This window comes from Terrapene carolina, unplaced genomic scaffold (genome assembly GCF_002925995.2).
Source record: "Terrapene carolina triunguis isolate 2854851 unplaced genomic scaffold, T_m_triunguis-2.0 Scaffold31, whole genome shotgun sequence".
Lineage (NCBI taxonomy): Eukaryota > Metazoa > Chordata > Testudines > Emydidae > Terrapene > Terrapene triunguis.
The window spans coordinates 6,703,646-6,727,995 of NW_020664382.1; the positions used below are offsets into that span (position 1 = coordinate 6,703,646).

Below are 24,350 nucleotides of genomic sequence, written 5' to 3' on the forward strand. Positions count from 1 at the left end.
AGGGGCAGCAATAAGCATACTAGATGTTTAAGAAGTAGGGAGTATTACTCTCAAAATTAAGTATTTTTACCATGAGTAACCAGCCATATTGTAATAATCGTGTGCCTAGCCCATTACTGTAATTTCAACAAATGTTTGAATTTTGATCTGATACCTTTAACACAGAATGTGTAACACGTGTGTGTGTGTGCGCACGCATGTGTATACACACACAAGCAGACATACATACATATAATTTAAAAGTGAGCTTAATATAATGCAAGAAAAGAAAAGGATTGGCCAGTCACAGAATTTAAAATTATGCTGCATAATGTACTCTGTTTTTATCTTGGTTTGTTCCCATCCAGCTCTCTGAAGAAATGTAGAATAGAGATATCTTTTAATCCATCACTTCATTCTCTTTGCAACATCCAAATATGCAAACTCAATTTCTCGATCGGCAGGACAAGTATTTGTGAATTCATCTCTAGCATAAGCACTGTTCAAATATCTCCAGATCCCAGTCATTTCAGGTGGAAACTCAAAATTCCTATATTTTTTTGCCACAACCTTAAAAAAAATAAAGAAAAAAAAAGATTGCTAGAGGCATGAGCTGTGTAAACAAAGTGCACACAATGCTTGTAATCAATAGGTTTCTTCAATTCTTCTGTCTTAGCAATCCATTTTTGATGTTTTAAATTTTGAAAAAAAAGACAAAGAGGAGAAAGATAACAGACGTGGGGAGGCTGGTTAGTTAGGGTATGTCTACACTACCCGCTGGATCGGCAGGCAACGATCGATCCAGCGGGGATCGATCTATTGTGTCTAGTCTAGACACAATAAATCAACCCCCGAGCGCTCTCATGTCGACTCCTGTACTCCACCGCTGCGAGAGGCACAGGCAGAGTCGACAGGGGAGCGGCAGCAATCGACTCACCGCGGTGAAGATACCACGGTAAGTTGATCTAAGTACGTTGACTTCAGCTACATTATTTACGTAGCTGAAGTTGTGTTACTTAGATCGATCCCCCCCTAGTGTAGACCAAGCCTTAGAGAGGGACTGTCAAGTAGTTTAAGCTCAAAAATGTAGGTTTTGGGGTGAAAAGACTTTACAAAACCAAATAACTGAGATTTTCAAAGCCGCCTAAGGACTTTGGTTGCCCAATTCCCATTCATTTCTAACTGCATACTCCAATTCCATAGGTGGATTTGAAAAGCCCACCGACTATGAACAGAAATCTTTTAATAGATGTTTGGTTGATATTTTAAGGCAAAGAGCTTATTTGGAACATATACAACTTGTGACACATGCCAGTTTTAATTAATACTTACTTCACATACTGAAACTTGAGATAAAAGATATTAGAGGAATATACCCTACCAGAGGTGATCTAAAACTAAGATGGAAGCAAATTTTGAATAAAAAATGCACTTGCGTACTCACAAATGATGTGTCAACTGTACCTTCCCCCTCACTGAAAGACTTTGCCTGGTCAGGTAAAAGCGCAGCTCCTGCACCTCTGGGTCCTGCTACCTGACACAGCAGTCAACCTGCATGGGCTTAGGCATTGACAGGAGAGGGCACTACAGAGAGAGTTCATTGCCTGTGAGAAGTACCGAAGAACTCACACGTCAAATTTCAGCCCCAAATTTATGAGGGAATAATGAAAGAGAAAAATATTCAGAATCAGTCCATATATGGCAATTGGGTGGGCGCAGTCCCCACCTCAGGGAACCGGGCAGACTTAGGAAGGCATGTAAGGCCAGAATGTTATTATGTGTGTGATAGTTTGGGGAATCTGTCTGGCGTCTTATGGATTTCATTTTGTTTTATGAGGGGGTGCATAAGCTATTGGGGAGACTTGGGGGATCAGCACTGGTCTTGGGCCTAGGGCCATTGGACCTCAGGGTTCCACAGCCCAAGAAGAGGTACTAGACACGTACCCTGTACCCTACGAGTCTGCCAGAGAGGCTGGATGCTGCTCTGACCCAGTAGACTAGGAAGCAGTTGGGATCCAGCAGTTGTGTCCAATAAAGCAGCCTGGGCCTGAATGCACAAAAGGCATTAGTCAGGGGTGGGGGCAGAGGAGGACCTCCCTCATAACTTTTAGCCCAATGGTTAGGGTACTCACTTGGGATAAGGGAGACCCCTGCCTCACCTCAGGGGGAAAAGGGATTTGAACAGGGATCTGCTACCTCTCAGGAGAGTGCTCCAACCATCAGGCTATGAAATATTCTGATGTAGGGAGTCCCTCAATCTCGCCTACTTAAGCTGTTGCACGGTGGATAAATAATGAAAGACTCATTGGAGCAGGGGGGCCAGATCCTAGGTCTCCCATATCCTCAGTAAGTGTGCTAACCACCAGGCTACAGAGTCATGCTCATGCGTGTACTTTCTCTGGTCCAAATGCCCCTTAGAGTGAAAGCGAGAGAGCGAGTGAGCACATGTACCTTTTCAGGCCCCACAGGTGATTTAAACAACCAAACACATGACTTCCCCTGGTTTGTGAATCACTCTGGGGCTTAGGCAGAAGCTAGGCATCCAGATGCCCACAAGGAGGCAACAGGGTGCATGCTTAGAGGCAGAAACGTAGGTGCCTAAGGAACTTTTACTGCAAAAACCTAGGCATCGAGTGAGATTAGGCACTTACAGGTTTCAGCGAGAGTTTTATGATCACACAGTGGTCCCAAAACCGGAATTAAGACACACAAAACAAGGACTTAGGCTCCTAACTCCTTTTGTGCATTCAGCCCCTTGTGCCCAGCTACAAGGAGAACCTCGGCGATGCCCATAACAATGTGACTGTAGCCAAGGCAGTAATGCTATCCTGGAATCAATAATAGCCTCCACTGCTGCCTAATGTGAGAGGCTGCAGAGCATCTATCTGCTAGCAGCAGCACTCTTAGCTAAATTATTTATTTTTAGCTAGGTCATCTAACAAGGAGTGTGGAATCCAGACATTAGGAATTATATTGTCAGATAAAAAAAATGGAATTAGGGCATTATGCTGTTGTTTGAGTAACCCCAAAGGATATTAGACATGCTAGACTAAATTTTACTCTGACTCACATTCTCACCCTGGGTTGAGATAGCATTTGTGGGTCTGTTTCAGTAAAGATGTGGTATTTTTTTTTGTCATTTTTAAATGCACTTGTGCATCAGTGTTGCCAGTCTTTGCACATCATAGAAGAGAAAATCCAAACCTTAATGATGTGGAGCTTTGGTAAGAGGTTGCAGTCTGCTAAAGTGAGCTCATCTCCATCCAGGAATTTCCTGCTGGAAACAGTGATGTCTTCAGTGCTATAGGCATCAATTTCATCAGGCAAGGGGGTATTTAAATAGTTATCCAGCCTCCTGAGAGCCTTAAGTAAGGATTTTTCCAAATCTAGAGTCAGAAAAATAGAGATTAGAGAAAAGTGAATTGAGTTCACTCTAAAAGTAGAAGAAACCCAGGAGATCGGATATTTCCAAACACTAAGCCCACTCACATGGAAGTTCTCCCATGCCAACCTCAATGCATAGGAAAAACTCTTGTCATATTCCCTTATTCTAATTCAAATCCCTCCTGAGAACTACCTGTGCTAGGATGGTTATAAATCATTTCCATCTGACATTAGTTAGTTAGGCAACAGGTGAGCTGTGACTTCTGTTTTTTTTCCCTAATCTGTTCAGTTTATTATTACCCCATTCTCTGAAACCATCCACATTGTTTATCCGTTTCTGCCATTAATCCTATCTGAAATGTAGGCCTAGTCTACACCAGAAAAGGTTTGCCAGTATAGCATTTACAGCCTACTGTAAATGCAGCTTCTGTTGGCAGAAGAATGCTTTTTCTGGTATAGCTCACGCTGGTTCCTCAAGCAAAATAAGCTCCATCAGTAAAAGCACTTTTATGCTGGTTTAACTGCATCTACACAAAGGCTTTTGCTGGGATAGAAATGTCATTAAAAAAAAATCACCTCCCCCATAACCAGTAATACTCTGGAGGCAAAAGTTTTAAGTGTGTACCTGTCCATAGAGCTCTCTGGGATATAATGTTTGTTAAGTACAGCTGCCGTATCTGTACCCTCTCCAGCACAATGGGGCCCTGATCCTTTACTGAGCTTGCTAAGTGTTAATGTAATAAGGGAATAGCAAAAGTGCTAGTGGAGATATACCTATCTCATAGAACTGGAAGGGATCCTGAAAGGTCATCGAGTCCAGCCCCCTGCCCTCACTAGCAGGACCAAGTACTGATTTTGCCCCAGATCCCTAAGTGGCCCCCTCAAGGATTGAACTCACAACCCTGGGTTTAGCAAGCTAATGCTCAAACCACTGAGCTATCTAAATATTTCAGCCAAAACCCAAGATTTTGATTTGGAAATGCTGCCATGGTGCCTCCGAAGAGCTGTAATTTAGGGTATATGTCTGCACTGCAATTAAAAACCCATGGCTGACCCTTGCCAGCTGACTCAGGCTTGTGGGACTGGGGCTAATGGGCTGTTTAATTGCTGTGTACATGTTCGGGCTCGGGCTGCAGCTCTCAGACCCTTCATCTTGGGCTCCAGATGGAGCCCAAATGTCTACATCACAATTAAACAGCTCCTTAGCCTGAGCCCCTCGAGCCCAAATCAGCTGGCATGGGCCAGCTGATTTGGGGTGGGTTTTTAATTGCAGTGTAGACATACCTTTTGTTGACTCATGTCTCCATTCGCCTCTATGAGCCAGGCTACCCAGGCAGACTACCTCTCCAATAACAGAATATGGGCAAGAGTTCACATGAATTCCAAGAGGAAAGACCACAGTCCATCAAGGGAGATGTAGTCTGACCACGAAGCCCAGCCTATAAAGGAGAAAGGGGTCATGAAGCACCTGAAATACAAAACTTATGAAGCACTAGGGCAGCATTTCCAAAAACCGTTCTCTTTCAGTTTTTAGCCCAATTTCAGTTTTTGTCCCAATTATTTTGGTATTTGAATTTTTGCTGAAAGTTCATAATTTTCCTGTGAGGGGGGGAAAAACAAAAAAACACTTTTCGACCAGCTCTAAGGAAAGGCGAAAATTCCTTAAGTGCAGAGGGACAGGTTCAAGTACGAAACATTCCACACCACTCAAGCCCCCATGTCAGCATACCAGGACATTAAGGATAGAGGTGGTTATACTGGAAGGTGTTAATGGCTGACATCAAGTGGATCTTTGACGCACAGACAATCACAGGCCTAGATAAAGCTAATGGGGTATGCTAAGCACCTCTCTTTCAGACAGAGCAACTAAGCCCCTTTATGCAGTTATATAGCTGAAAACAACAGAAGCCACAGTTCAAGGCAATGGGACACATGGCAAGGCCTGATCGGAAGCTAAGACTTGTGCTTTTAGGGGTTCTATGATTTCAAATGCAGGAGTTAGGGGATTGTTTGTAGCTGTGTGTATGTCAAAGGCAGAAATGCTTGGAGAAAGCCAGGGGACAGCAGAGAGAAGCATGGCCCTGACAAGGAGCAAAAACAGAGCTCTTTGGGGCACAGAACTGATTAGAGAGGGAGACTTGGAAATTGTAAGCAAGGAAACTGCCTGATGTTGTTGGTTGTTTCTATTGTGTTCAGGGAAACAGGACTCTGTGTACATTCTTTGTAAATAAACAGAATTGCACCAAAGAGATACCTGCTTTGTATCACCCATTTTTTCTCCCAACAGAAACAATCCAGCAAGGCCCTGAATATTGGCTAACAGCTCAGAGCAACAGAGAGATGGTAGCGGGCACCTTCACACTGTGTGTGTGCCCCAGATGGTGGGTGGTGGGCTCCTCACCACCTGACACAAGAAGGGAGGTGTTGAGGAAAGGTTCAGCCATTGGATCCTTCCTTATATGAATGCAGTGGCTGGATAAACAGGAGCTCTGAATTATGGATGTGGCAATGTAGCCCCTCAGCATGCTGGTAGGCTGAGAAAGGTGAATTCCAACCCTTGCTTGGTTTCCCACTTAAAGCTTATTGATTTCAGCTTTGTGAAGGGGGAGGGGAGGGGATTTCACACACAGTGAATGTAAACGGCTGGTCCAGAGAGTGAGGAATTTCTGTCAAATTCTCATCTACCTCTAGGACAGGAAACATGATGACCATTTGTAGAAATATGTACCATAATTCCATAGTCTTAGAATAAATTTTAATTATTTGATTTTAAAAAATTGCATTGGCATAAAAATTCCCACATTTTGGAGCTAGTCAAATTGCTTCAGAGAAAGCCTAGAAAAGTCATTACTACACAAATAGTACTATTCCAAATTAATTCTCTTAGCTATTTCAATTTCACTGTCAAAAAAATTAGACTATATTATACTTATTGTGACAAAGCTCTGTCCTTGTCTCAGTGGGTCCCGCGCTTCCTGGCAGATTTCGCTAGCCTCAGAGACTCACTGTGACCCTCCACATAGCCCTTCTCTCTCTAGGGGCAAGGGTCACAGCCTACTGAGCCATTTTCAGCATAAGCCAGCAAGGGAGGTGAGAAGAAGCTACCCTCCCTCACACAGTCTCTGTTGTCTCCCAGTCTTAGTGATTAAACGGGGAGGGGAGGGGGGAGCCTAGGCCTGCCCTCTACTCCGGGCTCCAGCCCAGGGACCCTAATAGTAGCAGCTATGGTAGCTGACTTTTTGGAAACAGGACGTATACAATTCCCCGGGCCACTTCCCCACAGCAGCCCCCACTTCCTTAATATCTACTTCACCGTTACCTCGGGGCCTCCTTCCTTGTGCCTGATATGGTTTGTCCTGCTTTGTTCCTCCAACAGCACAGCTTCCTCCTACAGCTCCTGACACACGCACCCAACTGACTAACTGGGAGGCTTTTAACTAGTTTCAGCCAGCCCCTAATTGGCTTCAGGTGTCCCAATCAACCTAGCATCCTCCCTGCCTTCTGGAAAGATCTTAATTGGCCCCAGGTGTCTTAATTGACCTGGAGCAGCTGCCATTTACTTATCCCGATAACAGGGATTTGTTTAGCCTGGGGCTAATTTATCTGTCTCCCACTACTTTTCTATAGCCATCTGGCCTTGCCCCGTCACATTATATATACTTACTTAGTATGTTCATTTCATTAAATTTATACCACTTCTTTTAAAGTTGAAGAAAAAAGCATTTGCTTTTTTGTATTCCATTCATAGGTCTGATCCTGCAAATTCTTAGGCACATGCCTAGCTTTTTGGACATGAGTAGTTTTATTGAAGTCAGTGGAACTACTCACCTTTAGCAAGTTAAGCATTTGCAGGATCAGGGCCTTAAATACACCTCTACCCCGATATAACGTGACCCGATATAACACGAATTCGGATATAACGCGGTAAAGCAGTGCTCCGGGGGGGGCGGGGCTGCGCATTCCGGCGGATCAAAGCAAGTTCGATTTAACGCGGTTTCACCTATAACGCAGTAAGATTTTTTGGCTCCCGAGGACAGCATTATATCGGGGTAGAGGTGTACTGTTCAGCCAAGCCATTGTGATGGGGGAAGTTTGTTGACAAAAACAACAAACTACTAATTCTTCCTTTCACCATAGTGCATATGTGTTGGTCTTTCTCTTGAACAGGTTACCCTCCTCTAGAATCAGGATCTGCAGCTTTCCAGAGCTTCCATGTCCTGGAAAGCCACAGATAGCTTTTGCTTAGAATGAGTCCTTAGTGCAAATACAGATAGGTTTTGTTACTCCAGATTGAACATTAGTGCAAAACGTTAGTGGAAAACTTTATGCTGTAATTACGTAACTCCAACTCATTCCAGTTATCAATGGTAATGACGCAGAGATTGCAGGTACTTACTTTCATTAGCATCTTTTCTTGTGTTCTTTATGAAAGCAGAGAATTTTGCAAACACATCATTTCCTGCAGAATTAGATTCGGGGTGCTTTGGCCCAAGTTTGGGGTATCTGAGGAATTAAAAATACAAGGATATCATACAATTAGCTTCTTTTGTGACATTCAGCTACTTCTGTATTATATGAACAGCAGTTTATTCCACTCCATTGCGAACGAAGTATGGCTAAGTATTTTTCATAGGAAACATTCCTAAAATGGAAACCACTTAGACCATATAAAATAAATACTGTGTCAAATGTTTTTCAATTACTCCTAGTATCCAGAAGTTTAATTCTATTTCTTGCCATAACTACTCATCAACTTTCATTATTTTACAACTTGAAGAAAATGAGGGAAATCTCAAAGCACAAACATAGAGAAACAGTAGGTTACTATCATGGTGTGGAGGTCCTTGCATGAGCCCTCTGCACTTGAGTGAATTTCACTCTTTGAGAATTATTGTAGTGACATCATCAGTACAGTAACTCCTCACTTAAAGTCGTCCCGGTTAATGTTGTTTCGTTGCTGATCTATTAGAGAACATACTCATTTAAAGCTGCGCAATGCTCCCTTATAACTTTGTTTGGCAGCTGCCTACTTTGTCCACTGCTTGTACAAAGAGCAGCCCGTTGGAGCTAATGGGGGCTTGGAACCAGGGTGGATCGGCAGCCCCACTATCAGCTCCCCACTCCCCTAAGTTCCCTGTGCAGCAACCTCCCAGCAGGCTATCAATTGCCGGGCAGTTCAGCTATCCCGCCCACCACTGCCGTGTGCTGCTCCTGCCCTCTGCCTTGGAGCTGCTCCCAGGAGCCTCCTGCTTGCTGTACAAAGGGGGAGGGGGAAAGAGGGGGGCTAATGTCAGGATGTCCCCATCCCCCCTGCTCCTGCCCCCCACTTGCCCCATCTCCATAGAGCAGGGGGGAGACACGACAGGGCTCAGGACAGAGGGAGCTTGCTGGCAGCAGGGGCTGTCTGAACATGCTGATCTACTTAAAAAGGCAGTGTACTTAGAGTGGGGTCAGCGTACTTAAAGGGGCAATGCACATCTCAGGTGAGAGTCTCTGTCTGCCATGCTGTCTCTCCTCCCTCCATTTGTGCTGCCTTGTAGAGCGTGAGGCTACATTAACAACATGTTAACCCTTGAGGGCTCAGCTGTTCTAGTTCATCATTTAGCAGTAAGGCATTCCCTGGGAAATATCCCTCCCTCTTCCATCCTCTGACTTCACCACCTCAACCAAGCTTCACAATCATCATTGCTGTGAACAGTATTAAATTGTTTGTTTAAAACTTATACTGTGTATATGTGTATATATAATATAGTCTTTTGTCTGGTGAAAAAATTGCCCTGGAACCTAACCCCCCCCCCCCCATTTACATTAATTCGTATGGGGAAATTGGATTTGCTTAACATCGTTTCGCTTAAAGTCGCATTTTTCAGGAACATAATTACTAACTTCAAGAGATCAAAAATGATGAGTCAGACCCTCAATAATCATGAGATTTTTTAAAAAAAAAGATAATATTGTGGTGTTTTAGGTCAGTCTCTTGATTTTTGAACTCCACCTTGCCCTTCGCCAGGGTGTGTGCATGTGACAATTAGTGTTGCCCACTCTCCCACATGTACTGGATATTGTGAGTTTGGCCCCTGCTGCAAAAGCTCTTACCTCCACATCTGTCTGTCTCCTGCCCAACAATTAATCCTGCCCTCCAGTCCCCCCATCAGTTCTGTCTTCACCCAACCCTCCTCAATTCAGACCCCCTCAGTTCAGTCCCCCAACCCCCATCAGCCGCCCTTCAGTTCAGTCCCAATTGACCCCCACTGCACTCAGTTCGCCCACCCAGCATTTACCACATCTGCTCAGAACCCACCATCAATACACGCACACGCACACACACACACACACAATCAGTGCCCCTGCAGCCTCCAGGCCATATTTCAGCCCTACCAGCCTTATCTCTGCTCCTCTTAGGGTTCTTCTCCTTCCCCAGGCCTAGGGTGAGCTGCAGTGGGGTCCCCTCTCCTATTTCCCAGTCTGGCAGTGGGAGCCAGGCTTAATTTTAATTAGAAATTGCATCTCTCACCATCAATTCGCGAGAGTTGGCATGTCTGCATCATGACAAACTTGCAGGATATCATCAGTTGATTAGTGCTATAAAGGACAGTTCCTATTGACTTAAATTGGCACGGGAATCTTTTCATTGATTTCAATAGGTGTTGGCTCAGACCCTTTATTAGCTCTAGGGAGCTGCTATTTTTGCCATCTCTTTGAAAAGGAAATTTTGATACTGAAATTGCAGACAGTTATTGCACATTACACAAAGCAAATTAGTAGTTAATCTCCATTGCATGGACTGTAAAACCAAATAATTTCTGATGACTTGCCCTTAACTATCAGCACATGCAGAGAGCCAGATCCTCGGCTGGTGTAAACCAGCAAAGCTCCATTGAAATCAATGGACCTGTGCTAACTGACACCAGCTGACGATTTGGCCCAGAGAAAATACTGCTGGAAGAGCACATTTAAATAGAGATTTTTTTAACACTGAAAAAGTTTCTTTAATTTACAGTAATTGTGTCCAAACCTGTGAGGTGCTGAGCTCTGTCAATTCCCATTAACTTCAGTCATTGGGAGTCGAGCAATCAGCATCTAACACTCACGATCTCACAGGAACAACACCATTATGCTAGGTCTCACTTCTGCTTCCAGTGGAGTCAACAGCAACGCTCATTGAGTTCAAACGGAGCAGAATCAGACTCTAATATATTTCATACATATTTTTTGAGGCAGGAAAGTAACCAAGGACCTGATCCTGCTGTCATTGAAACCAGTGGGTATTTTGTCAGGGAGTGCAGTGAAGGCAGTATGAAGGACTAAAAGCAAAATATGACATGCAAGAGCACAGTACCTTGGTGGTGTTAATTTTTCCTCTAAGAACTCCTCGATCTTATTGACATCAATTTTCACTTCACCATCAAAAGTCATAAAGGGAGGGTTTGTTCCTGGGGCTAGATTCTGTAAGTCTGCAGGTTTTCTAAAAGGGTACAAACACCTTGGGTAAGTAGCTATGTGAGAGACATTTTAAATTCCTATACTTAGTAGTAGTAATCTGTTCCACCTTCACAATAGTATACTGGTATTATTTAAAGCAAATAAAATAGTTTAAATTATCCTTGCAACTACTGGGTAACCATGGACAAATCACTTCCCCTTTTCTATCTCAGCTTACCTCTCTGTAAAGGTAAGACATAACCTCATGCCTCATAGAGATGTTGTGAGCATTCATTAGTATTAATTAATTAATATCTGTTTCATGCATTGACCATATAGAACATGAGTCTCCTCTCACGTACACCTATTTTACACCATGTTAACCCCATCGATTTCAGTGGAATTATCACTGTTTTACATCAGTTTAAATCAGATAAAAATCTGGCCTACAAAGAGCTATGAAAATACCAATTAGCTCTATAAATAATGTCAGTCAGTTTGCATGTGTATTTCAAAGCTACCACAAGCAATACAGTCTTTAAAATAATTTTTGCTAATGTTCTTCTGAAAATGAAAATATATATTGTAATCTTACCTTTTCAAGTCTACAGTTGTTACATTAAATATAACACCTTTCAGCCACAGAATCATAAAGAGACGCTGAGAAAATGGGCAATTTCCAATGCTTTCCCCGTCACTACCAGCCTACAATGAAAAACAATAATATATGCTTTTAGCTAAACTATTTTTATAATGGCAAAGTCAGTCAGCTGTCTGCTGTTTAAAGAATATGGACAAAATTCAGATCTGGTGAAAACAGGTACAACTCACTGTAATCATTTATAATGAAAACAACAAGGAGTCCGGTGGCACCTTAAAGACTAACGGATTTATTTGGGCATAAGCTTTTGTGGGTAAAAAACCTCACTTCTTAAGGTGCCACTGGACTCCTTGTTGTTTTTGTGGATACAGACTAACACGGCTACCCCCTGATACTTGACACATTTATAATGAAATAGTTTTATACAATATTTCTTTATATACTCCTCCAAGCACTTGTAATGTCTCCTTAGAAATGGATGTTCTAAAATGGTTTTTTTCAGTATATAACTAATGTTTTTTATAAACTAGAGAACAAAATTCAAATCATAGCATTACTTTAAAAGAAAGATTCCATGTTAACATAAATATCTCTAAATAATTATATGTATTCTTAACATGTTTATACCAGTTATGATTCCTGGAAACAGAACGAAAAGATGTAGCAAAATATATTACATCATTAATTGAGATGTAGTGCCAACAGCAGTTAGGAGGCTAATTCAAATAAATCTCGCCTGCATCCTGTGCTTGCAATGCTCATGACAATTGTCAGAGTAGTGCCGGCTCCATGCTTCTGTCAGAGACGGTGGACAGTGAGGAGGGTCATGCAGGTTCATGGGATTTTTTTCAAAAGGCATGAAAATTGTGGGATGCAGATGACAGTATGGGAGGGAGAAAGTTGCATGCTGGGAAGTTGACCATTTGCTCCCAGTGACCTCTGTGTGATTTGTTTCTGCCTCACCATGCATTGCAAAAACTTCCCAAAGATAGTGTACTGGATGGTGGCAAGTTGCACCTACCCATGGTGCACTGCACTGTGAATCAACACAAGCGCTCCTGGTGAGTATGAGCAGCGCCGATGCAAGAAGCCAAGTATGTACGCGCACAAGCAATATACTAACTGTGGTGGCTTTATGCCAATGTAACTTGTGTTGGCAAAAGTTTGTAGTGTAGATATGCCCTCTGTCTTTCCTTATACCAGTGGCTCTCAACCTTTCCAGACTACTGTACCCCTTTCAGGAGTCTTATTTGTCTTGTGTGTCCTCAAGTTTCACTTCACTTAAAAACTACTTGCTTACAAAAATCGGACATAAAAATACAAAAGTGTCACAGCTCACTATTATTGAACAACTGCTTACTTTCTCATTTTAACATATACTTACAAAATAAATCAATTGGAATATAAATATTGTACTTACTTTTCAGTGTGTAGTGTATAGAGCAGTATAAACAAGTCATTGTCTGTATGAAATTTTAGTTTGTACAGACTTTGCTAGTGCTTTTTATGTAGCCTGTTGTAAAACTAGGCAAATATCTAAATGAGCTGATGTACCCCTTGGAAGACCTCTCCATACCCCCAGGGTTACACGTACCCCTGGTTGAGAACCACTACTTTATACAGCTTTGGCATAACTAGAACAGGATAAATTTGTATTTACCTCCCGCTAGAGATTCCCTCTTAACTCAGTCATTCTTGTCTGGCCCATTGTTCAGTATAGTTCTTTGAAGCTTATAACACTTTCCAAGGTTTACACTGGCCATGTTTCCTCCCTAGAGAAGTTACGTACAATCTCACAATAATACATAAACTTTGCATTTTTAATACAATGGACTCCATACCTGTCACATGAGGGTTTTCCAAAAACAAGATAGGAGTTACTGGCACACCTAACTTCTTGACTTTATTATGCTCCATTGCTAGGATACATCAACATTAATAAAGGCTATGATTATCAAGCTGATAAACACCACCATAATATCATGGAGAATTTTGTTTGGAAGCATTAGTTAAATAGGATATAAATATTGTAATACAAAGTTATACATCACTCTAAGCTCTTGTTTTCATGTTCTGGCTGAAGAAGGGTGCTATTGTATAACAGACCTGGGGATGCCTATCTGCCTACCCAGGCTGCTTTTAATTTCACCAGCTCAGCTGGCTGTCAGCTCCTTCAAGTGAGCAGTCTGCCACGACTTACCAAAGTAAGAACAAAACACAGGCGCCAGCTTCCTCATTTCCCCCGGGGTGCTTGACCCCTCTCTGTCCCCCAGGCCCTGCCCCCACTCCACCCCTTCCCCAAAGACCCCACCCCTGCTCTGCCTCTTCCCACCTTGTTCCATCCCCTCCCCTGGCCGCCCTGCCCTCACTCCGCCCCCTCTCCCTAGCACCTCCTGCATGCCACTGAACAGCTGATCCGTGGCAGGCGGGAGGCGCTGGGAGGGAGGGGCAGGAGCTATTTGGCAGGGCCGCCAGTGGGTGGAGCACCCACGGAGTCAGCGCCTATGGGACAAAACACTGTTTTCTATTAAAAAACTGATGGAACTGGCCCTGAAAACAGGGATATGCCTCTCTTTAGGGACACACGTTTACCCTATTTATTTATAAAAAAAAAACAGATAGTGCAGAGGGAGGTGTGAGAATGGTGAACAAGTCAGTTAATTTTTATTTTATTTTGGGATGGTGGGACACCACACCTGTCCCTGCTACTAGGTAATGATCAGTGGTGGCATTTCAAAATGAAACAAAAATGAAAATGGAATTTTAGAGTTTTACAGATAGTGCTGAAAAGTAAGGTACAAAGGCATTTAAACTCATCAAAAGCAGTTGTATATTTATGACAAGGGAATTTGATTTATACAGAATAAAAAAATAATTAAAAATAATCTCAAATGATAGTAAATTGTTGCACCTTGAGGAAACAAGGGGCATCTCTCCTGAAAAGCAATACATATACCCATTCTTCCCAAACAATCGGACATTCACTCTGTATTCACTAGGGCTTTAATAGCAAAAGAAATCCCCTTGTCAGGCTTCCTGTTGCATTCAGAGAACTTTACAGATCGTTAAGTGATCAACAATCACAATAGAATGAACTTCTTTTCATGATCCTGTACCAATTTCCCTTGACATAAAAGTTAGAAGCTTGGGTCCCTCTAACTTTTGCTACTGAAGCTGAGGGAATATAGACAGCCAGGCTGTCAGTTTGTTTTGTCTCCCATCACCTTGGTAACAGTAAATTTCAGGGACTCAAAAGAGCAACTTCCATCCTGCTCTTCTGTGTAACTTTCCATAAGGTGGAGTCAGGGATCCAGATGAAGACAGACACGTTACCATGACAAATGCAGAAGCGAAGTAGACAATGAGTCCATCAATTTGTTATTAAACTGGAATGACAAATAGTCTACCAACAACGTAGTTATCTGTTTGCTTAGGAATCGGCAGCTTTTGGAACTGCTATAGAAGCACCAGGATGGCTTTTTTATAAGTGCAATGTTTTAATGATTGAGAAAGTTTTATGTTCTGGGGGCATCAGCTTGATTTAGGGGAATAATACTGATTTTCCCATTTGTCCATTTTGCAATAGATTATGAATACAATAACGAATAGCTGACCTCTTTCCTTTTTCTCCTATACATCTATCAAGTTGCTGGTAACCACCAGTGAGAGATGTGCTTAAAATAATGGGGAAATGGCTAAAATGAAGGACAAAACATTGCCAAAGAATTATACAACAAGCTCTAAATGTCTTGAAAATAATGTAAATATTTTTTTCAATAATTTTAGGGCCCAGTCCTGTATGCTGTTGGGCTCTTTGGATCCCACTGAAGTCCAACAGTTTGCAGGTTTTGTCCCTTTCCATATTATGCAAGATGAACACCAAGGTATACTAGCAGCATGATATTAGTCTATTTATTTTCAGGAACCAACTATGAATTTTCTAGTGAATGTAGTTTACTGTGTTTGTCCAGTGGTGCTGCCTCCTGTGGTTACAAAATCAGCATTTTGATTTAAAACCAAAAGTAAATTAAATTGTTTCCCAATGTCTCTCCATTTCCCTCTGGGACACAAGTTTTATAACAAGTTAAAAAGCTCCCAAGCTAAAAAGTTTTGTGGGAGTTCCTTTTTAAAACATTGGCAGCACATCAATTCACCCCTCCTGACCCAGAAGCCTGGGCATACAGGCTGTGCAATAGGGGTGTCATTTGCTATGGGGCAGAGGGGGCATTTCCCTTATGCCCCCACACCTTGGTTTTGTCCCTCCCCCTCACTTTTCATAGCTCCTTGCTAGCCAGTGATGAGGTGTCTCCCTCAGGTCTCTGGAGGCCACTGTGGGGCAGGCTGGCCCAGAGCTCCTTATCACTGTGTTGTCAGCACCACTCCCTCTCCACACTGGCTGGACAGGAAACAGCGGTGGCGCCCTGGGCTTGAGCTCAGCTTGGAGAGGCCAGGCCCCAATCTCTGTCCTGCGCCAGCCATCGGTGACACACACACACACACACACACCTCAGCCCATCTTCCTCCCAATATCTGACATAGGACCAGCCCGCCACCTCCCCGTTCCACTCCACACCCCCAGGATGGGATCAGCCCTCTAATCCCCCAAGAGCAGCCATGAAGTGAGAATGCTGACCAAACTTTCCCCGTCTCTCCTAATTTTTTCTAAAATGATGGCCCTGTAATGCAACATGTCCTGAAGGTCCACAAACTCTGGCTATGTAAGCCCAAGTCAGGGAAGTGAGTTCTAGAGCTAAGGGCCCCAAACTGAGAATACTCTGCCAACAGCTGTCTCCTACTTATACCAGGGAACTACTCACTCAGATGTCCCAGCTGATCTCAACTACTGCAAGGAGAGAGGCAGTCTCTCATGTAGTCATACCCAAACCATTGTCTCTTCATATTACTGGGGAGGACTGTCATGTAGACAGCACCATATTTAAAGGCCTGAAAGACTTGTAGCTGCAGGGGGCCCCAACTTCATGGAATGGGAAGAAGACCAGCTGTCATGGGCCTTCAGGGGCTCTGCATTAGCCACCTCTGATACAATTATGGATGCCAATAGCTTGCCTCCAACTCTGCAGGGACAGCCTCTAACAACAGCAAAGTTGGAGGCAGGAGACAGCAAATCTTGAAAGCCATCAGCAGCACAAGAAGCTACTGACCTACAGCTACTGCAAGAGGTGGAGCACAGGACCTGAGGCAGATGACCCTAAGTTGTCTAAGCTCTTTCCTGTCATTTTAACAGTCTATGAATCTGATGCAGAACTTAATATCCTTTGAAACCTGAACTTCATTTTTTGTGCTTCAAGGTTCTATTTGGGGATGGCAGTAAAGGGTTAATGGAAAACCTTGTGAAGACTCCATTTTCCTACATGTAGTGGGAAATATTATGCTGTACACTCACAATAGGTTCCTAGGGACCTTAGAAAAACCTATGATAGATACCAGAGATCTCCAAAATGCCATAGCAACTCGTGACTTATTATAAGGTTAGGATGGAGATGATCAAGCAGAAACCCTGATTTTGAATCTTTTTTCCCTTTAGTTTAAAGGTGCTGTGATGGAGCATCTGCCCCAGACTGGCTTGTAAGGGGTTAATGGATCCCTAGGGATGCTGCGCAGAAAGCAGCCAATAGGAGAGGGGCTTGAGGAGGAGCCAATGAGGGCTGGGCAGGCCCATATAAGAAGGGCTGCAGGGCAGAGCAGCCTCAGTAGCTGCCTGGAGCGTGAGGTGGGAAGTTCAGGCTCCTAGTAGGAGGAAGGAGTGCCAGCAAGGATTGGGGAAGCTAGAGAGAGCTCCTGGATAGCTGCTAAGACTGGCAGGCTGAAGCCCTGAGGTTAGGATGAAGAATGTGGGGGGTCATGGGGAAGTGGCCCAAAGAAATGAACTGAGGCAGTGGCTGGACTGAGGGACTGTGGTACATTCCCTGGAAGGGAGGGAACACAGAGTGCAGCATAGCCAGAGGGTTGTGTCCTGAAGAGGACGCCATGATCCTTGGAGTGACGTGGGTCCTGGAGCAGACATGACTGTGGCAAGACATCACCAGAAGAGGGTGCATTGGTGAGCAGAGCTAATCCCCAGGACAACCAACAGGAGGTGCTGCAGTGGTGAGTGAACCCTGTTACCAGTGCATTTCTATGTTATAAGCAGAAAACTCAACAGAAGATACCATCCAACCATATAATTTCTAATAATGATAAAATCATAATCTTCAGATTGTAAATATGAATTTTAAATTCTTTCTCCAGATAAACTTGCCCAATACACCTTCTAATATATACCAATCTTTAGACACGGGAACAAATTAGTACAAATATCTTTACATCCAAAGTGCAACAAAAATGTTCACATTTTAGTGAATCAGAGATGCCAGGCATGCCTGATTCTCCACTGCCTTGCACCTTACATAGTCATACATACCAGTGCAAAGAGCGTGAGAAATGCCACCAAATCAGATATCATTAGCTCTTTCTCAATGGCCTGAACTTGTTGTCTTCAGCATTCCCTGTTCCTATCACCCCTGGCGTGAGACTCAGGGATATGTCTATGCTGGAGGTGTAATTTCCAGCTCAGGAAGACGTACGTGTGCTACCTTTGATTGAGCAAATATCCTAAAACTAGAAGTGTAGCCATGGCAGCGCAAGCAGCCAGAGGGGCTAGCCACCTCAAGCATGAGCACGTCTGAGACCCTAAGTATGTATTCAGGTGACTAGCCCCTACTGCCCTTAGTGCCTCCATGGCTCCCCTTTTAATTTTTAGCATGCTAGCTTGATCAGAGTTAGCTTGGTTATGACTGCCTGAGTTGGTAATTACACCCCCAGCCCCAGTGAAGGCATACCCTCAGAACCGCAAACATCTGGGGCCCCAGTGTAACAATACAGAATGCTACCACTAGACATTGTACCCCAGTCTTCACAGAAGAGTGAGACGCAAATGAAGACCCAGTTCCTAGCTGCATAGGGGAGCTGAGTGGCAGTGGAGGGGAAATAAAATTTTGGTATAGTGCCCTACTAAAGATATTAGTATGGCACACCAGCTCATGTGCCTCACTTTTTCCTCATTTCATTTTCAATCAGCTTAATTCACGGTACCAGTGCCTGCCAAGGCTCTGTACAGTCCAGACTCCAACCCTCTGATGATAAAGTTGTTAAAATGGGCCCCTGCCTTCAAATTTCAATCTATGTGCAATACTGATTCCAGGGCAGCTTGTCCTGAATCTGGTAGCAGGAACTTTTGTATGCAGGAATCCACCTTTTAGCTTGCCACAGTGCTAGGACAGCCTAACAGCCAGAATCAAAAGCTGGTTTAATTATTCTAATTAAGGTCAACACACTGCCTGAGTCTTTTCCTCCCCATCCCCACCCCAACCCAACTTCCACACACACAGACAGCTTCCAGAGCAACCAAAGCACAGAACAATTACATGTTATTACCCTCACTAAAATGCTAATGCAATGTTTTCTAAGCTGCCCCCAAAGAAGAAAATCCCATCATACATACAGTAATATCACAGGTAACATACTGTACAGTGTACTAATCTGTACAATTATCTTATTCTAACATGTTTTGGGTATATCTGCACAGCCTAATAGTGTTTACAAAGTCACTTTCACAAGTTAGAAACAGGTTAACAAATAAGTACATTCAACACAGTAAAATAAAACCTCCATCATTCATTTAATCAGTCAATCAGATATTTTGGCTATTAAGGAAATCCTTAATTATGACACTGAGGTTTAGTAAATAGAGGATTAAAATTGTCAGGGGTAAAGTACAAGTTGTGATTGTCACAAAATTATGGTTCCTGGAGCTGAGACTTTAAGAAAAGCACCAAATATCAGGACCTGTAATAAAATAAAATTAAGAGACCTGACAACACATCATGCTCCTCAAGTCGCCTTGTAAAATAGTATATCCCATATTCACCTCTGTGCAGGTCTACGCAAGGCCCATGCGTCACCTAAGCCCTATTTTGAGGGTCAAAGTGGTATATAGTCCTCTGCAGGCCCTCTGCAAAGGACTGAATTCATCCACAGTGCCTGTACACTTCTTATTAACCATGGGTTTTTTTAAAAAATATGTCTGTCTGTCTATGGATCAAGCAATCCAGCTTTGACTGAACCACTCCATCCTGACATGAAGGATTTTTCTGTATAGTAAGTGCTGCTTCTTCTGGAGAGTAAGACTCTTTTCCTATGTCACATTGCAGGAACCAGGGCCGGCTCCAGGCACCAGCTGAGCAAGCTGGTGCTTGGGGCGGCAGATTGTTGGAGGCGGCATTCTGCCCAATTCTAGGGGTTGTTTTTTTTGTTCCGCTCTGGCCGCCCTGTAGGGGGCGGCGGCGCGGAGAACCAGAGCGCCCTGCAGGGCAGTAATCTTCCTTCCCGCCCCGCCGACCGGAGCGGAGCCCTCGCGGCAGGCGGCAGCGCAGCGGGAGGGTCGCGTGGCAGCGCCCCTGCTGTTGCCCTGGCCGCCTCCTTCTCTCTCTCTCCCGCCCGCTCCCTCCGCCTCCCCCCCAAGCCAGTCCCCCTGCACCCGCGCGCCAGCCGGGCCGCGGGGGGGTTTTTTTTTTTTTCCTGTGCCGTTCTGGCCGCCCCGGTTTTTTTTGTTTGTTTTTTTTTTGCTTGGGGCGGCCAAAAAGCCAGAGCCGGCCCTGGCAGGAACCTGATGCAGTGGTAAGAGAATCAAGAATGGCCCACCTGCCTGACTTGCTAACGGTGTGAGACACGTAGTGTAGCTATGGAATTTTGCAGCCTATGAGTAGAAATCTCTGTAACTTTCTCTGCAGTGCTGATCAGTGCTCTACTACTGCAAGCTCTGCTTGGTGTGCGTACAGAACTTCATTATACTTTCTCACTGCCCTCTTAAGGACTGAATGGGTTTCCCCATTTTGCTATCACCGTGACTTACAGCTGGTTAGGAAAGGTGGGGAAATTGCTAACATTTTCATTTTTTTTTGTCCATAGAAAATAGTTCATGGAAATTTTCCAAGCAGCTATAATTTTAATATCCATGTAAATATAGATAGAATACCAGGTGGTACTGCAAGTTGCCTTCTACCCATGAATCACTGTGATTGATGTAACAAGCCTAATCTTTCAGTTTTGTCCATGAGGGTGAGCTAATTCATCAGGCTAAGTCAAAAGCTGTTTTTTATGTTGTTCTGCTACTTAAATAAATGATTCCAGCTACTATCTTGAACAAATGGCATTCACGTTTTAATTATGATGGGTCATGGGGTAAGTATGTCTTTCCTAGTCATGTCAGGGCTTAATGAGTTCATTAATCAAACATTTATGATGGCTGTGTCTGCAGACAAGGAAAATATTAAAGCCCGTATAAAAGCTTTCATTAAGTCCCCTTTTAGGCAATGATCTGTATACTGTGATGGTATCATTTTATTATTGCTATTTGTAATCACAAGCCATTGCTTAATGGGATTAACAACTTATGCTCTACTATTTTCATCAATTTTTTACTGTTCTACTCTCCCATTGTTTGCTTTGTGTATGGGACCAGCACAAAGGTCCAAAGTGGAGGGAAAAGTTCCTTGCACCATTCTTTCCTCTTCTATTTAAGCTCACAGGGCTGGATGTAAGCCTGTCTTAAGCTTTTTTTTTTTTTTTTTTTTATATATGGAGATATACCTATCTCATAGAACTGGAAGGGACCTTGAAAGGTCATGGAGTCCAGTCCCCTGCCTTCACAGCAGGACCAAGTACTTTCCCTCCCTCCAGCCCAGCCCAGCCCTACCCTACCCTACCCTAAATGGCCCCCTCAAGGATTGAGCTCACAACCTTGGGTTGAGCAGGCCAGTGCTCAAACCACTGAGCTATCCCTCCCCCCCTCATTTGTTTCAACATGCTAACAAAGGGGCTTTTACTAGGCAGTGTGGCCTACTGAATAGGGCACTGGAGGGGGACTCAGAAGACTTCAGTTCAAGTCCTGGCTCTGACATGGGTTTGCTAGGTGAGCTAGGGCAAGTCATACCATCCCCATGCCTCAGTTTCCCCATCTGTAAAATGGAGATTTTCATAGTGCACTCCTTTGTGAAGCATTTGAGATCTACAGATGAAAAGTTCTACATAAGAGTTAAGTATTATTATTTGTTTTTATATTGTATATATGGTATGATCCAATAGTTAAGGTTTCATGTATTCTGCAGTTGCATGACCACAGAAATTGCTGCAGCTAAAGTTTCATAACAGCTTCTATCAGAACCTCTCAGATTTCAGTCACTCATAACTTTCTGAAACTTTCACATATTGAGCTAAAATTTTCCATGTGTCTCGCAAATGCCTGAGGGCAGGGGTGAAAGTAGAAATAGGGACTTACCAGTGCGGGGCTGGGTTGGGGCCGGCTCTGGCCCCTGGAAGGGGCGGGGCCTCAGGCGGAAGGGGTTGGGATGGGTGGGTCAGAGCCAGCCCCAGCCCACCCTGTAAGTGCCCTCCCCCACCAGGGTAGCAGCAGCAGCTGGGGGCTCTGGCAGCAGTTTAAAGGGCCCAGGGCTCAGCCGCCGCTACCGCCCCGGGCCCTTTAAACCACTGCCGGAGCCTCCGGCTGCCGCTGCTACCCCAGGGCTCCGGCAGCAGGGCTCTGGGGGCTATTTAAAGGGCCCGGGGTTCTCCTGCCTCTACTGCCCTGGGCCCTTTAAATAGCCGCTGGAGCCCTGGGGTAGCAGCAGCGGGGCTCCGGCGGCTATTTAAAGGGCCCAGGGCAGTAGAGGCAGCAGGAGCCCCGGCCCTTTAAATAACCCCCGGTGCCCCGCTGCCGCTACCCTAGGGCTCCAGCAGCAGGGCTCTGGCGGCAATTTAAAGGGCCTGGGGCTCCATCCGCTGCTGGGAGCCCCAGGCCCTTTAAATTGCCGGCTGGGGAAGCCGGTACGCCGTACTGGGGCGTACCGGTTTACTTTCACCTCTGCCTGAGGGTGAAATTTTGTATTTCCTGTTTTTTTGGTTTGAAGTTTGAACTAGAGCTGTCAAACCATTTTTAAAAATTGCAATTAATCCCTAAAGTAAAAAAATAGTTACGATTAATCACAGTTTTAATGGCACTGTTAAACAGTAATAGAATACCAATTTAAATTTATTATAAATATTTTTGGATGTTTTTCTATATTTTCAAAAATATTGATTTCAATTACAACACAGAATACAAGGTATACAGTGTTCACTTTATATTTTTATTACAAATATTTGCACTGATAAAAGATTTTTAAAACTTCTACAAGTTGAAGCATGAAGGGGCATATGAATGTTTGGCATATCTGTCATGTAAATACCTTGCAACGCCAGCTACAAAAGTGCCATGCAAATGCTTGTTCTCACTGTCAGGTGACATTGTAAATAAGAAGCAGGTAGCATTATCTCCCATAAATATAAACAAACTTGTTTGTCTTAGCCATTGGCTGAAGTAGGGTTGAGTGGACTTGTAGGCTCTAAATTTTTTTACATTGTTTTGGATTTTTTGAGTACAGTTATGTGGAAAAAAAATTCTACATTTGTAAGTTGCACTTTCATGATAAAGAGATTGCATTACAGTACTTGTATGAGGTGAGTTGAAAAATACTATTTCTTTTATCATTTTTGCAGTATAAATATTCAAAAATAATATCAAGTGAGCACTGTACACTTTGTATTCTGTGTTGTAATTGAAATCAATATATTTGAAAATGTAGAAAAAATCCACAAATATTTATAATAAATTTAAATTGGCATTCTGTTTAATCGTGATTCAAACTGATTAATTGCGATTACTTTTAAAAATCTAGTTAATCTGTTTTGCTTTAATTAACTGCGATTAATTGACATCCCTAGTTTGACCAAAAATGGTTTGGTTTTTGAGGGGGAGGGGGGCATACCTTTTTTGCACCTATTTTCAAATATTTCATAATAGGGTTCATGTAAGGAGGAATACCTGGCAACACAACTTCCCTTCCTTCACTGAAGGGCACAGGGGCCCTTCCCCTTTTACTTTCTCCCTTTAGGATTAGGGAGTTTAGTTCTCTCCCCTCCCATCATCCAGTGGCTGATGAAATGAGGCTGCAGGAGGTAGAAGAATCTGAAATGGGAGCAGGAAGAGCTGGTGCCTGGCTGGGGAGTTCCACCGGGAGGTGGAGCAGAACTATCACCTGAAGAATTGTCCAAGTTGGGAGTGCCCTAGCTGGATCTGTCCCCCTGCTTCTTAGCTCAGACATTGATTGCAATTTTTCTGGAAGTGCTTTGTTTTAAACCCCAACTGTTAAACAACTTTCTATGTAATCTTCCTTACTGATACCAAAGTGACCATTCTTTTTCATATAGGCTTCTATAAATGCTTCCACACTTTCTCCAGGTCTTAGCAACTTTGGTAAAAGCATGACCATCCATGTGTTACGTTCCTTTTGAAAAGAAATTCTCTTCAAACTTTTTAACAATGCTATCCCAGTTATTCTTATCTCCTCATCACTACCAAAGGTAAATGACTAATAGATGGTCTTCTACTTCACTTGTTGCATAAGGGCATATCTTCACTAGCAATATTAAAGCGCTGCCACGGCAGAGCTTTAACGTGGTTTGTGTAGTCGTGGAAGAGCGCTGGGAAGAGAGCTCTCCCAGCACTCTAAAAAAACCACCTCCACGGGGGGAGTGGCTCCCAGCGCTGGTGCACTGTCTACACTGGCACTTTATAATGCTGAAACTTGCAGTGCTCGGGGGGGGGGGGATGTTTTTTCAGACCCCTCCTAAGCGAGAAAGTTGCAGTGTTGTAAAGTGCCAGTGTAGACAAGCCCTAAGCTAACAGGATGACCAATACTTTGCTACTCTCTGTATTTAATCTTCATTGTGGTTCTGGTGAAGTGTCCCTTTCATTAGCCAGTCTGTTGGCTTCTCACCATGAGTCTTTTGAAAGGCTGAAAGTATTTCCTAGTCAGGGCCGGCTCTAGGCACCAGCCAAACAAGCTGGTGCTTGGGGCGGCACATTTTT

At 43.6% G+C, this 24,350-nt stretch overlaps 1 protein-coding gene across 1 annotated transcript in view; it reads right to left on the reverse strand.

Annotated features, from left to right (window-relative positions):
- Window positions 1-286: 286 nt before the first annotated feature.
- The window catches only part of LOC113406461 (chloride intracellular channel protein 6-like), a 46,845-nt gene continuing 22,781 nt past the window's right edge, over window positions 287-24,350 (reverse strand). Inside the window, 5 exon segments of the mRNA XM_026651530.1 lie at window positions 287-549; window positions 3,184-3,365; window positions 7,760-7,866; window positions 10,703-10,828; window positions 11,381-11,490. Coding sequence (XP_026507315.1) covers window positions 388-549; window positions 3,184-3,365; window positions 7,760-7,866; window positions 10,703-10,828; window positions 11,381-11,490 — 687 coding nt within the window. The 3' untranslated portion in view covers window positions 287-387.